The following is a 17560-nucleotide window of genomic DNA, read 5'->3' as shown; positions in this document are numbered from 1 at the left end:
AACCGATGAAGCCAATTAAACCAACACAACGGGAATCACTTAAAATTAACTCGGTCTAACTTCCTAACCAAACTTTTAAACAGACCGACCCAAACCGGACCAAGATTCTAGTGTCCACGCCTCAACATCATCTTCTCCGATCAACTCTGATGCTCACCCCACCAAACTTTACTTTCTATTCAGACAAGACATCTCGATAGCTTATTTCTATGGTCTGATCACACGATAGTGTATTCTGATATCATCACTCTACCAAAGAGATACCAAATTATGGAAGGAGGATCTATCACTCCCGGTGAAGATAAACCGGAGATCCAATCTCCAATTCCACCAAATCAGATCTTCATACTCTCTGGACAAAGCAATATGGCAGGACGCGGCGGCGTCTTCAAAGACCACCACAACAATCGCTGGGTGTGGGATAAAATCCTTCCACCGGAATGCGCACCAAACTCATCGATCCTCCGCCTGTCCGCAGATCTCCGGTGGGAAGAAGCACACGAGCCACTACACGTTGACATTGACACAGGTAAAGTGTGTGGAGTAGGTCCAGGAATGGCGTTCGCTAACGCGGTGAAGAATCGCCTGGAAACAGATTCGGCTGTGATCGGGTTGGTGCCGTGCGCTTCCGGTGGAACGGCGATAAAAGAGTGGGAGCGTGGAAGCCACTTGTACGAGAGGATGGTCAAGAGAACGGAGGAGAGTAGGAAATGCGGCGGAGAGATCAAGGCGGTGTTGTGGTATCAAGGAGAGAGTGACGTGTTGGACATCCATGACGCCGAGAGCTACGGGAACAATATGGATCGTTTGATTAAGAACCTCCGTCATGATCTCAACCTTCCTTCTCTTCCCATTATTCAGGTCTCTCTATCCTTTGTGCGATTTTAGCTTCCAATGTCACATCTACATAGGTTGTGACGTTGTGTTATTGGTGAAAGAGTTAAGTTGCAGATTATGTAATTTTAGGCTTTTACAATGTACATATCAGTTGTTGCAAGTGATTTTGTCTTTTAGAAATCGGTAGGTCAGATTTCCATTGGTTAATCTTGATGGTTTTGATTGAAGCAGGTGGCAATAGCATCGGGAGGAGGATACATAGATAAGGTGAGAGAAGCACAGTTGGGACTGAAACTGTCGAATGTGGTCTGTGTAGATGCTAAGGGATTGCCGCTAAAGTCCGACAATCTTCACTTAACCACCGAGGCTCAAGTCCAGCTTGGTCTCTCCTTAGCTCAAGCTTACCTTTCCAACTTCTGCTAGACAATCAAGTAAGTTCGTGATAAGGTTCATGAATCTTTCTGAATGTGTGTGGTGGACTAGTTATATGGATATCACAAAACTTTGTAATAATGGATTGGTAAAACATTGATGTTCATAGTGAAGAACAATTAGTTTGCTCTAGATACTGGTGGATTCTGAAATCGATCTAAAATATTATTAGCAGCTCTGTTTTAGTCCTTCGTTCATTATAACTCTAGGATCAATTGAAGTTACGAATAATGATATCGTTGCACTCCACTATACATAAGTATATTTCATAGACTAGAAAGTCAAATAAAACCATAGAGAAGTTTAATGTTGTATTGGTGATGGATAATTGTTTTTGTCAGGTTGACGATCGGGTATTGGTGAGAAATTGTGGTATTTTCAGTGTGTTCTAGCAGTTTAATGTTTGTTTGTCTACATCTCCCAAGAGGTGATATGCAGTCTAAGTGATGGACGATGGTACTGATTATATGTAAATTTGTTATCCATGTAGAGCACACATAATATTCTTTCCGTTTGTCACATTATTATCTACATTGCAACTACTAATAGACATGGCCGATAACTTTCCTACGGATTAGTCATTCATGGTTCAAGTTTTTTTCTCATAAAAAGAAACACAAATCATAATAAAGATGTAGACAAAGTTATCATAATCGATCAAGACGTTAAAAAGAAAACACTAAAAAACGAAAAAAAGAAAAAGAAAGCTAGTTAGGGTTTTGATTCATGGGCTCATTCAAAAGCCCATTGATTCTCCTTACGAACAGCTTCTTCTTCCTCAGGTGTAAAATCATTCTCAATGTTGAAAGTTGAACGAATCTCCTCTGGAGTCTTGCCTTTGATCATGTCCGCAACAGTTTGGCATGTGAGATCAAGCAAGCTTTTTATGTTGAGGTAATTCGCAGCAAGGATGAGTTCAAAGATGGTGGATTGTTCGAGATCCATGAACTTCTCGTCCCAGTTGTTGAGATCCTCTTCAGAGATAGGATTAGCCTCGTCGACGTGGTGTTTCTTGCAGTACTCGATCACTTTCACAAGAATCTTGCTTTCCACGTTTGCAAGAGGGATTCCATCAGCAACGCAATCGTCTTCAACCATATGCGCTATGGTCTGCGATTGGATTGCTACCGCTTCTTCCACCTCAAACGACTGACCATCGGAGCTCATCAACACGATCATCTTCGAAGACATTGTGTGTTCCTTGTGGAGGAGGTTTTTCACTGTGAAGCAAATTTGATGAAAGATTTAAGAATTTAGAGAGCGAACAAATTGTGTTAAGGTGATGAAGTTGTGAAACCCTATGCGTCTTTGTATTTATAAGCCCTAGCTAGAGTCGGTGACAACAACATATTATAATTCAACGCGTGGTACACTACGGACAAATATTTTATTTATATATATAATAATTTTAAATTTTATAATTTTATATTTAGTAATAAAGTTATATAATTTTATATTAATCTTGTAATTAAAAAAATTAGTGATGATAAAATAATAAAATAAATATTTTACCTGTGTTATATCAATCCAAACCCGTCTCGATGTATTTCCTATCAATCCAAACCCGTTCTGCTATACTTCCCGTCTCATGATATTTTAATTTTTTATGTTTAAATATTAATAATGTTTCATAAAGGTAAAATATATCACTAATATTCTTTAAAAATAATAATTGTTTTTGACTTTAATGTGATGACATTCTTTGTAAATTCTTACTTTACTAACACAAAAGTACTTTAAAAAGTACTTCAAAAATTTTAATATATATAATGTTATTTTTTGGTAAAAATTATTATAAATAAATATTTAATTTAATCATAATTTGGGATTGATATACTTGTGTTTTTAACTAACTATTTTTTATTTTAATAACCTAAATTTAGGCATTTGTTAATATTTTTTGAATCTGCAATATCAACTTAATACATGTACAATTTATTTTTGCCAAAAAAGAGCAAAATTATTTAGTACAATTGAAACGAAAAATGTTGATTGAGAAATAATTAGGGTTTCAAATTTTATTACGCAATTATTTTTTTAATGAAAATATTAAAGCATATATTGTAATATAAGATTTGATTCATTTTATTAACTGAAAATAAATGATGTAAAACGAAAAATCAGGGTGATTAATGCTAATTGGAAAGATTTAAATGTTTTTTTTTTTTTTAATTTCATAAATTTTAGTAACATAATAGATTTTATATTTATATTTAAAAATAAGTTTAGTAAAATAATAAATGTCAATGGCATGCCATAGTAAATAAGTGCTAAGTGAAGATTTATTTGTTAAAGTGGCTGCAAAAATGTATATATAGATAGTTATTGTTTCTAAAAAAAAAAGCAATTAAAAAAATAACGAAATACTTATTTTCCTTAACTGAAAGAAATAAGTAATTTTATGTTGCTGGGCCTTTATATGAGTTTTATTATGCTGTTGTAACTTTACCATGGTTGGGTTAAAATGAAAGAATGAAAAAAAAAAAAAAAAAGTAAATTAATTGTCGACTCATTTTTCATAAAAGGTAATTTCAGTTGAGTAAACCAAAATAAACCAAAAGATATACGAAGATTCAACAGTACACCCATCCACGCGCGGCTGCGTTGAATACTATACGGGGGGTGTCAACAGGTCGACCTACCAAAAACAATGCATCTAAGCAGTTGCAAAGACACACTAAGCAAATCTTTCACGTGCAATAAATTATACTTACGTCACAGCCATCAGTATATCCTTTCAAATATTCCTCCTCACAATTGATGTATTTACATGTGTGTAAGTTGACACAAACAAATCACTTGCCCTGAAAACTAAAACTCTCGAGTTTTTTCAAAAAGAAAGTCCAATTCAATTTAAATTTGAAGTCTTCAATTTGTTTTCAAATACTAAAAAGTGCGGCTCTCCCTCTAGTGTATGGCCTCGTTTACTAGTAGTGCGGGGACCTTTTAATCTTTTATTACTACTTGTTGCATTCAAGCATGAAGCATGGACAGACACTCCCTTAGAAAGAAAAACAAAATTATGAAATTTCCTGCTTCATTTTGAAATTTCTGCGGAAACTTATGATTTGGATATATTATAAACATAGTAACTCCTCTACATTAAAAAAAAACATTACAAGTCTTCTTTTCATTTGGGACATAAATGTTAAAATCTTTTATAGATACTGTATTTAAGTCAATGATCTGATTATCTGACAGACATCGTGAGACTCCTCATGCCATCAAAATAAGGCTTCTTCAAGATCTCTATTTGCATTGTCAAAAATCTTCAAAGCTGTAAATAATTTTCGAGTAATCTTTTGTTCTCGGTCAGAGAGATATGTAATAAATAAAGTTTACTTTTCCTCAAAGTTGTACATTTTTTTTTATTTTTTGTTGGTTTGGCAATTTTTCCGGTAAACTATGCAAATTCTATTCGCCGAAACATTTTGCAGATCACTAAACCAAACTGAATCACACGCGCGAGCCAAATGCGCGTGAGATTTCATCACCTTCGTCAAAATACTATCACATCACACCAAACCCCTGAGCCGACTATAAAACCTTTTAGATCTCTCCCTCGTGTTATAACTCCGCCACCAACAATATTTTTCTCTACTCAATTCACTCACACTCCAAAAGCGGTAGCAATGTCAGCCACCGCCGCCGCCTCCTCCTCGATCGCCGTTGCCACCAACTCTCTCAGGAACGTGACTCTGTCTTCCAGATCGCCCCTTCCATCAGCCATCTCCGTGGCTTTCCCTTCCCGTGGACGCAATACTCTTCAGCGACGCCTCGTTCTCGTTTCCTGCAGTACTGGAGACGGATCTAAGCCTACGATTCTCGTGGCGGAGAAGCTCGGTGACGCTGGTATTAAGCTTTTGGAGGATGTCGCGAATGTCGACTGTTCGTATAACATGACTCCTGAGGAGCTCAACATTAAGATCTCGCTCTGTGACGCCTTGATCGTGAGGAGTGGGACTAAGGTTGGCCGTGAGGTGTTCGAATCGTCTCACGGACGGCTCAAGGTTGTTGGTCGCGCTGGTGTTGGGATCGACAACGTGGATCTGAGTGCAGCGACGGAGTTTGGGTGTTTGGTTGTCAACGCTCCGACGGCGAACACGATCGCTGCCGCTGAGCACGGAATCGCTCTTATGGCCGCCATGGCTAGGAACGTAGCTCAAGCTGATGCGTCTGTTAAGGCTGGTTAGTTCCTTTTTGATTCATTGCCTCAATTTCATACTTTCCATATGTTGCGAAATATTTATTGATTATGTTCTTTCTATACCTGTGATTGATGGCTTGTTGTGTTTATTAATTTGTATCATGAGCTTTCCTTTTCCTGTACTGTTGTTGACGATGGTGAAATTTAGGATCGTTACATTTGCTGATTCTTTTGAAATTGAGTTTTGATCATTCTTGTCTGTTATCTAGCTGACTTGTGGATCTTGGTTTTAATAATACCATTGTAATGCAGGAGAGTGGAAGAGGAACAAGTATGTAGGTGTTTCACTTGTGGGAAAGACCCTTGCAGTGTTGGGATTCGGGAAAGTTGGGACGGAAGTTGCTCGTCGTGCTAAGGGTCTTGGTATGCGTGTCATTGCTCATGATCCCTATGCCCCAGCAGACCGTGCACACGCCATTGGTGTTGACTTAGTGAGCTTTGATGAAGCCCTTGCCACCGCGGATTTCATTTCTCTTCATATGCCTCTTACGCCAACAACATCGAAGATACTAAACGACGAAACCTTTGCCAAAATGAAGAAGGGAGTTCGAATTGTTAATGTTGCTCGTGGAGGTGTCATAGACGAAGATGCGTTAGTGAGAGCTCTGGATGCTGGTATTGTTGCGCAGGCTGCACTTGATGTTTTCACCAAAGAGCCTCCGGCTAAAGATAGCAAGCTCGTGCAGCACGAGAGGGTCACTGTGACACCTCATCTTGGAGCTAGTACCATGGAGGCTCAGGTGTGCAATTCATTTTACAGTTCAGGTGATAATTAATCATGAAATTTCTGTTTGGCTTCTGTTATATAGTTGGTGTTTTGGCTTTGACAGGAAGGAGTTGCCATCGAAATTGCTGAAGCTGTTGTTGGAGCTCTGAATGGAGAGCTTGCTGCTACTGCAGTCAATGCACCTATGGTTTCTGCTGAGGTGAGCACTCGCTTGTGCTAGTAAATACACACATATTGGTGTTGTTTCAAAGAGGCAAACTTATCAGCCTATTTACTGTAGCTAGCCTGGGAATGAATGTAGCAAATTATATTTGTTCCGAGTTGGTTAGAAAGAAGTTAGTGAGCGGCAAAATTGTTGAAGTGAGGGTGGGTTTTCTAGGGATTTGTTTTAAGAGCCTCATTAATCAAGTTTCTGTGATTTCTGAATTGGATTTTAGACTAGCAAGGTTTATAGCTTTGTTCTTATCAGATTCAAGTTGGAAGATTTCAATTGTTAAGACTATCCATGTTTGTTATTTGCTCAAGCTTACATGCATTCTATCTGCAGGTTCTGACCGAGCTGAAACCATATGTGGTGCTAGCCGAGAAACTAGGAAGACTGGCAGTGCAACTGGTGGCCGGAGGAAGCGGTGTGAAAAACGCGAAAATCACATACGCCTCAGCAAGAGCCACTGATGATCTTGACACCAGACTTCTCCGAGCCATGATCACCAAGGGAATCATCGAGCCAATCTCTGACGTATATGTCAATTTGGTCAACGCTGATTTCACAGCCAAGCAGAGAGGTCTCAGACTCTCAGAGGAACGTGTGCTTTTGGATGGTTCACCAGAGAGCCCATTGGAGACAATAACTGTTCAGCTAAGCAATGTGGAGTCCAAATTCGCCAGTTCCCTGTCTGAATCAGGAGAGGTTAAAGTGGAAGGAAAGGTTAAAGACGGAGTCCCGCATTTGACAAAGGTTGGATCTTTTGAGGTCGATGTAACTCTTGAAGGTAGTATCATACTGTGCAGGCAGGTGGATCAACCTGGTATGATCGGGACTGTCGGAAGCATCCTTGGAGAGTCTAATGTCAATGTTAACTTCATGAGCGTTGGGAGAATTGCACCGAGGAAGCAAGCGATTATGGCGATTGGAGTAGATGACATACCAAGCAAAGAGACACTGAAGAAGATTGGGGAAATTCCAGCGGTTGAGGAGTTCGTTTTCCTCAAGCTCTAGTTTGGTGTGTTGTTGATTCTTGAATCTTAAATCTCACCGGTGAAGATTTGATGTTGTTTGTTGGTTTAGGCAATAATGTTATTTTGGCTTTCATACAGTTTTGGTAACGTTGAGAGTAGTGTCTCTTTGATGTTTCAACTTTATGGTTTCTATTACTTGAGTGCTTCTTTCTTCTCTGAATATTTATTTCCTGAATATTAGTGACCACAAATTGGTTTATAACCCAATTGAACGAACCGATGTAACTATCGTAGAGAATCTGTTAATTAAGCCAATCCAATTTTTCAAAATTGGTTTGGTTTGGTTCAGATTAGGTTCGGTTTGCTCTAAGAGATGCAGTTGTTTGTGAAACGCCACCGTTTTGGAAAACTGTGTAGCTCGAAAAGATACGAACTTAATGAGTGGAGAGAAAACACGTGTCCTCAGCTTGAACAGATAATTCTGCGACTCTTGAGAAAGGAAGACGAAGGAAGGAGAATAGTAGAAGAAGAAGAAAGGGAGAGTCTTGTGATATCTACGTAGAAGGAAGATGGCCTTATCTCAAGTGTCTGCGTCTCTCGCCTTTTCTCTTCCCAGTACTCTTTCTTTCTCTCTTCGCTACCCTTCTTCTTCCTCTAGTTGTACAATTGTCTCTATAATGTATGTATCTGACTAGTTTCGGATTTCATGTTTCCAGATTCTGGTGCCCTAAAGCTAGCCACAATCACAAACCCAACTTCTACATGTCGGGTTCATGTTCCGCAACTTGCTGGAATCCGATCCACCTTCGCTTCTGGTTCTCCTCTCTGTACGTCTTCCTTGCCCCTGAGAAAATTCTTCAATTCTCTACATTTTGAAGTTTAGTTTGAAATTGGGCTCAAATTTTGATATTTCTGATTACTGAATTGTTCATATATAGTTTGGTTATCTGAAATATGGGGCAACAATATTTATCATAAAGTTTTCTAATTTTGCTTTCTGCATTGTCTTTGTTAGCTGAGTAAATCCATGGAAAAATTGAAACTTTGTTTCTTTCGTTTTTGTATGTTGTGTGTGTCCGTTTCAGTGCCATTGAAGTTGAGTATGACCCGTAGAGGAGGAAACAGAGCAGCATCAGTTTCCATAAGAAGTGAGCAAAGTACAGAAGGAAGCAGTGGTTTGGATATATGGCTTGGTCGTGGCGCCATGGTTGGTTTTGCAGTTGCCATTACTGTTGAGATTTCCACTGGAAAAGGACTTCTTGAGGTAATCAAACATCATAACTGATATTGTTGCTTATATAAAAGTTGAAAGTTTGAGAAATGTAAGAGAAGTAGAATAACTTAAGATTTGATTTGTCTTCTTATTTCAGAATTTTGGAGTAGCAAGTCCATTGCCTACGGTTGCTTTAGCTGTTACAGCATTGGTTGGTGTTCTAGCTGCGGTTTTCATCTTCCAATCTTCTTCTAAAAACTGATCGACAAGAATCTTGTTTTGTGATGCTGCCGAGGATCATTTTCTTGTATTAAGAATCTTGTATTATATATCACTGTAACTTCTACATCCATCAGTGGAGAATCTTACATTCTTAGTTTTTTTTGGCAACATACATGATCTATACATGTCTTTTGGCCAAATCTTATTTTTATATTTTTAATACATGATCTATAACATGTATTAAGTTTGAAAACATAACAAAATTTTTGTAACAAAAATAACCAAAATATTATTTGAAAAAGAAATATCCAAAGTTTTAATAGTAATAATACAAAAATAGAAGTTTGAAAACATTTTTTAATAAATAAAAAAGTGTTAAAAATTTATCACAACGCTAACAAACAAATTCACCTAACCGTTTACTTTTAGAATCAGAAATAAACAACAAAAATAAACTTTCAGAAAGTTGCAGTTTCACATATGTTACAAACATCATCAGATTCTTTGAAACAAAACAGTAACCAAGAAGTTTCTTATGCATAGCTTTGTTCAAAATCAATACTTTGGAGTTAGTCAATTAAATTCATATGCAAATCTCTGACCTTTTGCTTTTGTAAGCTAAATGCATTGAAAAAAGGGAGAGGCTCTGGATCAGTGTGCTCATGGTGGGCCGGCCCATCACTATGGGCTGTCTAAAACAAAAACAATTTTGGAAGGCAAAAGGTATAATAACCCCGTCCCTGTATGTTGGGCTAGGCCTGTCCAGTATCCACCACCACTAACTCAATTCCCCCATTATTACAAATTTACAATCTCTCCACCAATTGGCCAACAATGGAGTATATATTAACTATAAAGCAAATCATAAAGCTTCTATAGTAACATCAAGCTATGAATATTTTTATACGTTCTGCAAGAAACGTGACATCAACATTTTGTGATTAAACCGATTCTTAATTTGTCCCTTTCTATCATCAAGTTAAAAACGTGACATCAACACTTTGATTAAGAGAATCAAGAAACGTGACGTCAATATTTTGATGAAGCTTGTGAAATGTGGACAGCTATTTTATCCTCGATGATATTCAGATTGTTTTAATAAAAATCATTTCAGCTATTTTTAGTCAATATAGACGGTTTTGCCAAACTCAAAAGTCAAAAGTCAAAGGTCAAAGGAGTCCATTATATAAACCATAGCTTAATCATTTGATTACTAAACACTAGTATAAAAAATTGAACCCGTTAACCGGCGACCCGAAACAATGACCCGGTCCGTCAGTTTCCCTCTCTTCCTCTTCGCCGTTGTACTCTCCCTCTCTTCTTCTCTCCTCGCCGACGATCCCAAACCAATCCGCCGTGAGGTCTACGAAGGAGGTAAGATATACGACATCAGCCATCGTTACACGCCGGAGATTCCAGCTTGGGAATCTTCGGAAGGATTGGGAAAGACGTTCCTGCGATTAGCCGCGAGTATGAAGAATGGATCATTCGCTAACGTATCGGAGATGAAACTATCTGTTCACTCTGGAACTCACGTGGATGCTCCAGGTCACTTTTGGGATAATTATTACGATGCTGGTTTTGATACTGATTCGCTTGATCTCCAAGTCCTAAATGGTAATTTTTGAATCTGGTGTTTATTGATTTTAGTTGGGTTAGTGATAAAGTTTTGAAATTGGGGTTTTTGTGTATATAGGTCCTGCTTTGTTGGTTGATGTTCCGAGAGATAAGAACATTACTGGTGAGTTGTTGAATTTGTAACGAAAATTTAAAGTTAGTATCTTTTGTCTAATGATTTGTGTTTGGGTTGGATTATTATTTATTAGCTGAGGTAATGGAATCACTTCATATACAAAGAGGAGTTCGTCGTGTGCTCTTTAGAACATCCAACACCGACAAGTAAGAGTCTCAGTATTGAGAGTGTGTGTTATTACCTTAATCTTGGTAAAAACAACTAGAGAGCATAAGCTTACTCACTCTGTGTTTGATATATATATTAGGCGGCTTATGTTTAAGAAAGAGTTTGATTCAAGCTTTGCTGGGTTCATGACCGATGGGGCTAAATGGTTGGTTGAGAATACAGACATCAAACTTATTGGTAAGAGATGGACAATTTCGGTTTCTTAGCTTTTCATGATCGATAGCTTGTATTACACATTTTTTTCTGAAACCGGTTATTCTGCATTGTGGAATCCAGGGCTTGATTATCTTTCATTTGCTGCTTTTGAGGAATCACCTGCAACACACAGGGTTATACTTAAAGGACGGGTTAGTATATCTTTCTCTATAAAAAAATATTCAAGTACCTAAACATTTCCAATTCTCCTGTGATGTTTGGATGTCAAACCATGGGATATGATTGAATATAGCGGTATTCACTGGACAAGAAAGTGAGAGAGATAGGTAGGCTTAAAAGGGAGATGAACTACGTCTTAACACGTGAGATACACATGTTTTCAGGATATAATCCCAGTGGAAGCGCTGAAGCTGGATGGTGTGGAGGTAGGAACATACTCGCTTCATTGCTTACCGCTGAGATTAGTTGGAGCGGAAGGAGCACCGACAAGATGCATTCTCATCAAGTGATTCAGTTCTTCTTCTTCTTCTTCTGTGTAAGTTGTTCAGTATACCAAACTGATAATGAATAATATGCTTCTTACTTTACAAGATCTCAGAACCCATGAAGCAGATGTGATGATTCAGTTGTAAAAGGAAGCATACCTTTATAAACGTGTGAATGTATTATGTATGACAGTATATTTGTAATTCTGAAGGACATGATAATAAACCTAGACTGAAACAAACGAATAATATAACCACTTGCAGTGAATGCATGAATCTGATTAGACGTGCGACCAAAAGTAAATCAAAGGTAATCTCATCTCCATATTATCTGAAACTCTCACTTCACACAACAAAGTAACTGCTGGCCCAAAAGTTTCTGTCTTGCAACAATAGCATTCTTCCTCAAGCTCTCTTTATTGAATAAGTAAGTACAAAAAAACAACCCAGAAATTATTTAAACATACAATAGGCAATAGCAGATTCTCCAGAACAAGCAATAAACAGATGGTCTTGGAATTTGTAGAATCGAAAGAAAAGAAGCATGCAGGAGTTGAAGCACGTTTTCTTTTTGGACAGGGGAAAAAGGAAACACAATCTGTGTGTTTTGGTTGTATTCCATTATATTGAAAGAGACATGCAAGTCCCATCTAGCTTGCAAAAAGCTAGCGTACTTAGCACCAAGGAGAAGCCTCTGAATGCACAAGAGAGCGTTCTCGTGGTTCATCAGTTGAATGATAATAGAAGTGAACCAGCTCTGCTTACCACTAAAATTAGATTGTTAGATGTTGCCAAACGAATTGCAAAAGAAAAATCATAACCAAACAATTCTCCAAGGTCTCGGGTTCGACAAGAATATCAAAAAGGAAAAATCAAAATAAAACTAAATTTGGGTGACTTTGATTCAGTTCACACGTTCATGTCACCAAACCGTACTAGTAAGCGCATGCACTAAACCCATTAAAGCGTTTGGCCCATTGGACATAAACACATTGTCAAACCACTCTACCGTTCCCCAAATTTCTCCATTTTGGCGTTTTTTTATCGCAATTTCCGCATCACCAAATCATTTTTTTCTCATCAACATCCACATACTTCTCCCACAAAATCACCATTTTTTCACCATAATCCGCCAATTTAACGTGGCCATTACAAGGCAAGGAAGGCAGTCCTTTTAAAGGTGTCCATACTCTTTCTTTGGGGTCATACCAACGGATTTTGTGGACAAAACAACTGTATAACACATTCTCTATCACACAATAAGAAGATCCTGGCCAACCCCAACCATTCGCCGACATGTCTGCTGCACTCCATCTACCTTCATGTAGCTTGTAAGTCACATCCTTTTTCTCAGACCAAACATAGACGGTTCCTTCATACCTTACGCTTTCGTACGCAGAGCCTCCAAATATCTCCTCGCTAGGGATCTGTAAAAACTCCCAAGTTTGAGTTTTCGTATCAAAAACCTCCATCCAATTCGTTGAATCTAGATTATCACAGCCTCCCATTACATATATTTTCCCATCAAGGGTGCAAACTGATGGGAACATGCGGGGCACCCGCATGCTTGGAGCTTCACGCCACGTGTGAGAACGAGAGTCCATGACCATAACGCTAGACAAAGTATTACTCTTTATTCCTCCGCCAATGGCATCGATATTAGGACCAACCACTGCAATACCCGCAGAGGTAGAATTGGGAGATAAAATTTGGACCAAAATCTTTCTGGAACTATATTGTCTCTGGCCAAGAATGAACCAATGTAGTTGTTTAGAATCAGTACGGAGTCGTAAGCACACGTAGAAACACCTCTCGGTGCGGCCTAAGAGGGTTCGGGTTTGGTAAAGCTCTACTGAAGCAAGGAGAGAGTGAAATCTCTTACATACTAATGAGAGAGTTGGATGGTTTGATCTTGAGACGCGCGCTAAGCAGTTTAATATTAAATCATCATGAAGCATCAGCATTGTTTTAACCGGTAGCTCTTCTCCATCATCCATGGTTGCCGATCACCTTTTCCCTTTGAGTGGTCAAGGTTGCTTATCAAGTAAGAAGCTCTTTCTTTTTCCTTAAGTAAGCTTTTTTTCTGTCTCCAAATTTCTCGCCTAAAATCTTTCTACAGGGAATTATCTCAGTCATAATTTTATTAGGATTCTCAACGTGTTATTTCCTAAATATCGTGAATTTGTAAAACAAATGGATATTCTTTAACTAGGATATTTTCCTTAATTTCCTGAATATCGTGAATTTGTAAAACATATGAATATTCTTTAACTAAGATATTTTCCTTAATTTTATCATCAGCATATTTATGGGTTTAAGAAAGTATATATATTGTTTTTGTTGACAACGACAAATTATAGTAAGCTAGGTGTCTCTATTCCTTAAACCATTCTCTTAGGATTTGTAGCTAGCTATTGGCTCACTTGATGCCACTGTCTGAATGGGCTTGGCTTTAAAGCCTGCCAAGTGAGTTCGAGCGTTGAATAAAATTTTCGTTGGGTTTTCAAGAGAAATTTAAGGTTATGAGGGGCTTTTAACCAGGACATGCGAGCGAATGCCTCTATTTCACATACCAAACAAAAAAGAGATTTATTTATCTATTTTTCTATAATGTAAATAAGGTAAAAGTAAATATACATAGAGAAGATAGGTCAATCTTAAAAGTAGTAGAGAGAGAAGATACCCACAAAATCTTTGTCTAAACAAATTACAGGACATCCTTTTGCAGTGGTGACTGATGAGACATCATCCAAACCCTCTTCATTACTTCATTCAGAATCAACACATTTATGTTAGTATGTCATAATAAAACTTTAAATATGGTAATAGTTGAAAAACCAATCCCTTTGCTTCATTCAGGTTTTATTTTACTTTTTGTTTTGTTTTGTCAACTCTTTGACCTCGAATTTCTTATTGCAATTAATTTCTTACCCACACCTTGCTAGAAACAATTACTGACCCTCCCAAATACTTCTATCGACTCAATTACTTTGACAAGTTTATATGGGTACATGCAAGTTTTGACTCGATGTTGTTTCTATTTTCGTAGATGCAAGCTTTGATTAAACCCTGCATATATGTGTTGTCTTTGATTCTAGCTGGACCAGTCGGATTGAATATAACCATCTAACATTTAACTGTCCAAAAGATATATTAATTGTTTCTGGAACATTCCAAAAACAGAAGGAGCTACAATCATTTAGACAGACACTCAATTTCGTTTCGAGCACTCTAATCTGTGCTCACAAAGGTGGATTAGTTGCCATACGAACCATATACATAGGAACATAAATCAATTAATTTATTATTTAATAGATAGTTATCTCTCAAAAGGCAACTTAGAATTAAAATTTGTCAACAGTAAAAATTCAGAAATTAAAAAGTTTCAGATTAACTCAAAATTCTTTCCTTTTTTATACAACAGTTTTTTTATCTATTGTCACTTGTCTAACCAAATGTTTGTAGATAATTCCCACAATTTTTATTTTGTATTGTAGTTTGAGATATATATGGCTTTTACATGGAAGAAAAATATGCAAGAACATGTAAGATTCATATATATCTTTAAATTTAAATGTATCAACGAGTTGAATGTACGTAATACTATAAGTCTTTTTATAATACTAATTAGAAAATTATACTTTATTTTTTGTTTATAGGTAATAAAATTAACAAAAATAAAGGTAATAAAATAAAAAATGAACAGATAAAATTCAATAAATATCAAAAGTACAAGAGTAGTAATGGTAGGTAAAAAAATAAGTTGAAATGAATCTTACAACTCATGAGGATAAAAAATGAAACGAAGCTCTGACTTTATTTAATATGTTGGCATAGTTTTGCTCATTCGCTTCCTCTGTCAAAATCCCGACATTTACTTGTTCAAGTAATACGTACGTACGATCCAACCGTCAACTCCATAATATGCATTATACCTACATATATGTCTTATTTTTAGTTTTTTTTGTTCATCTACCAAGAAAAAAAAAGTATATGAAAAATTTGAGCGTACCAAAAAAAAAATATATTCTGATCGAGTCATAATTATTTTGTGTGACCACGATTTCAGAGTGAATCGTTTGCCCACGAATTTGGACAACATGTAATACATATCTCGTGAGTTTCACCTTTCTTCTCTAATTGTTGTACCATATATATGATGATTACCTTACTCCAATACGACAACATGAAAATCGAAATCCCAATATAACATAGATATTAAACTTCTTTATTTACTTTTATAGATATTAAACTTCAAAAATCCGAAAATAATCTTACAATTATTCATATCATTTATATATATTCAATTTAATTTACAGTAGTTTCTTATTTCCCAAAAAATTAAAAACTGATAATCTCTCTTGATGTCATTTCTAGTGGACATGGACAGAACGTAGAAACCAAATAATAACAAAAGTGGTATTTCTTAACATATATATGCTTCTTTCATTGTACATATATCACTAATTCACTACACTGTGCGCGTATAACGTATGCATGGAGTACTGGATGTTAAAATAACTTATCGACTTATCGTAGAGTGGCTACTATCGAAATATTCTAATTTCAAAAAGAAACTGTTTCTGTAGCTCCAATCGATAAATGATGCAAAAAAGGAGAAAATGTTTGAGGACATTTTGTATGTTTCTTGATGTTTCTTTGTGAAACCGTGAGACTATAGATTTGGCTTCATATATGAAATTGTGACCACTATTGAATTATATGGATACACAAATTCCACATTGGATACCAGTTGCAATACTGGGGTTCGGTCTGTTTATAAGAAAATCTTTCATTAAACATATACTCTTTTTGATAAAGAACAAGTATATATAATTCAATAACATTTTTATCTTTTTATTTTTTGTAGTGAGCATTTTTTAATCTTACTAATTACCATTACTCTCATGTACGCCGGGAAAAAAAAACACATTACTCATCATGTCTTCTATACATAATTAACCTCGTTTTATTTGTTCACCCAATGTATTTAACAACATTTATGTATTTTCTGTAACTTTTAATTGCCAACAATATATTTATCATAAATATGTGAATTCACTTAACAGAATCAATTTTTTTTTTTTTATCATAGTATTGTTAAAAGCCTCATATACGAATATTTGACTTTGAGACACAACATCATGAATCTTCATATTTTCGACATCATCATTTAGACAAAATTTCAGGTATCTTCGTTATCTAAGAGGCTGTTAATAGAATAATCAACTAAATGTTACATTCATTTGGGTGTGGTATATTGATTGAAAATGGTCTAAAAGGCTCAAATTGCTATGCATATATTATATTTATACGTACGGATATTTAAGATAACATGTACAGGCTATAGTCATATAAAATAGACATAAAATATGCATGTATATATGAGAACGGAGAAGTGTGGAGATAAAAGCATACAATAATGTGAATCACGAAATAGAACAAGGGTTTGGGACCTGCAGTCTGATTTGTCTTAAGGAGAGGGCCATAGCGACAGGTTCTGCAATTGCAGCTCACACTATACCCTTTCTTCTTCTTTTTTTCTGTTATTTTCCATTAATATTATATTTCATTTTTGGACCTACTTCATTTATAACCCTTATAGTTTTCATTTTCATTTTTCTATCATTATTGCCATAATTGCTCAATTAATTACTAATCATTAGAAGAGATCTTTGGATGCATCCCATTTATGTCTTATGTTGCATGTTTAATTTACATATATTCTAACATATTCATTGGTTTATGTAGTTTTCTAAATTTCTATGCAGAATTTGACCTCTGCCTAAACAAAAAAAAAAAAATGTAGAATTTGGACCGAGTCAGAAATATAAAAAAGCTCAATAGTTCAGTTTGGTTTTAGTTTGTATATGGCTTGGAACTAAAAGCTAATGAATTGCTTACACCTTTTTCCATCTTTGCCTTAAATATTCGGAATACATCGATATGAAGCCGATAACATAATTTTTTAATCAATACAAAAATTTGCAGTAAAAAAAAAAGTTATTACAAAAATTCATTAAAGTAGGAAGGAGTCTGATTCGCCACTCGCTCATCCTTAGAAGAACCTTTTCCTCAATAATTGTTTATTAATTAAATTATTTTTATCATTAATTTCAATAAAAATAATTTAAATGGTATATTATAAAATTTTCTGATAAAATAGAAACTAACAAATGGG

At 36.1% G+C, this 17560-nt stretch overlaps 6 protein-coding genes across 7 annotated transcripts; 4 read left to right on the top strand and 2 right to left on the bottom strand.

The window, feature by feature from the left end:
* The first annotated feature begins 13 nt into the window (after window positions 1-13).
* AT4G34215 (carbohydrate esterase, putative (DUF303)) lies at window positions 14-1860 on the top strand. Of its 2 annotated transcripts, NM_179162.4 has the most exons (3): window positions 14-861; window positions 1069-1268; window positions 1611-1860. In NM_179162.4, exons 1-2 carry the CDS (start codon window positions 271-273, stop codon window positions 1258-1260), a joined length of 783 nt encoding a protein of 260 aa, NP_849493.1. In that variant the 5' UTR covers window positions 14-270; the 3' UTR covers window positions 1261-1268; window positions 1611-1860. The 2 variants fall into 2 exon arrangements, with proteins under 2 accessions (NP_849493.1, NP_567960.1); NM_119585.2 differs by lacking the exon at window positions 1611-1860 and having other exon boundaries at window positions 1069-1386.
* Window positions 1861-1934: 74 nt separating this feature from the next.
* SK11 (SKP1-like 11) lies at window positions 1935-2460 on the bottom strand (the record flags this gene model as incomplete). The annotated part of the gene is made up of 1 exon (NM_119584.2): window positions 1935-2460. The coding sequence occupies one exon, from the start codon at window positions 2458-2460 to the stop codon at window positions 2002-2004; it is 459 nt and encodes a 152-aa protein (NP_567959.1). The 3' UTR covers window positions 1935-2001.
* Window positions 2461-4796: 2336 nt separating this feature from the next.
* EDA9 (D-3-phosphoglycerate dehydrogenase) lies at window positions 4797-7732 on the top strand. Its single transcript, NM_119583.4, has 4 exons — window positions 4797-5457; window positions 5729-6216; window positions 6307-6402; window positions 6751-7732. Exons 1-4 carry the CDS (start codon window positions 4902-4904, stop codon window positions 7420-7422), a joined length of 1812 nt encoding a protein of 603 aa, NP_195146.1. The 5' UTR covers window positions 4797-4901; the 3' UTR covers window positions 7423-7732.
* On the top strand, window positions 7727-9130 carry SEP1 (stress enhanced protein 1). Its single transcript, NM_119582.4, has 4 exons — window positions 7727-7997; window positions 8099-8209; window positions 8468-8646; window positions 8753-9130. The coding sequence occupies exons 1-4, from the start codon at window positions 7952-7954 to the stop codon at window positions 8855-8857; spliced, it is 441 nt and encodes a 146-aa protein (NP_567958.1). The 5' UTR covers window positions 7727-7951; the 3' UTR covers window positions 8858-9130.
* An 803-nt stretch (window positions 9131-9933) lies between these two features.
* Window positions 9934-12106, top strand: AT4G34180 (Cyclase family protein). Its single transcript, NM_119581.4, has 7 exons — window positions 9934-10434; window positions 10514-10558; window positions 10644-10716; window positions 10818-10915; window positions 11015-11085; window positions 11278-11806; window positions 11906-12106. The coding sequence occupies exons 1-6, from the start codon at window positions 10080-10082 to the stop codon at window positions 11401-11403; spliced, it is 768 nt and encodes a 255-aa protein (NP_567957.1). The 5' UTR covers window positions 9934-10079; the 3' UTR covers window positions 11404-11806; window positions 11906-12106.
* A 331-nt stretch (window positions 12107-12437) lies between these two features.
* Window positions 12438-13376, bottom strand: AT4G34170 (Galactose oxidase/kelch repeat superfamily protein; the record flags this gene model as incomplete). Its single annotated transcript, NM_119580.1, has 2 exons — window positions 12438-13121; window positions 13179-13376. The coding sequence occupies 2 exons, from the start codon at window positions 13374-13376 to the stop codon at window positions 12438-12440; spliced, it is 882 nt and encodes a 293-aa protein (NP_195143.1).
* Between the last annotated feature and the right edge of the window lie 4184 nt (window positions 13377-17560).

This window comes from Arabidopsis thaliana, chromosome 4, assembly GCF_000001735.4.
Source record: "Arabidopsis thaliana chromosome 4, partial sequence".
Lineage (NCBI taxonomy): Eukaryota > Viridiplantae > Streptophyta > Magnoliopsida > Brassicales > Brassicaceae > Arabidopsis > Arabidopsis thaliana.
This window is presented reverse-complemented; position numbering and strand designations above follow the sequence as displayed.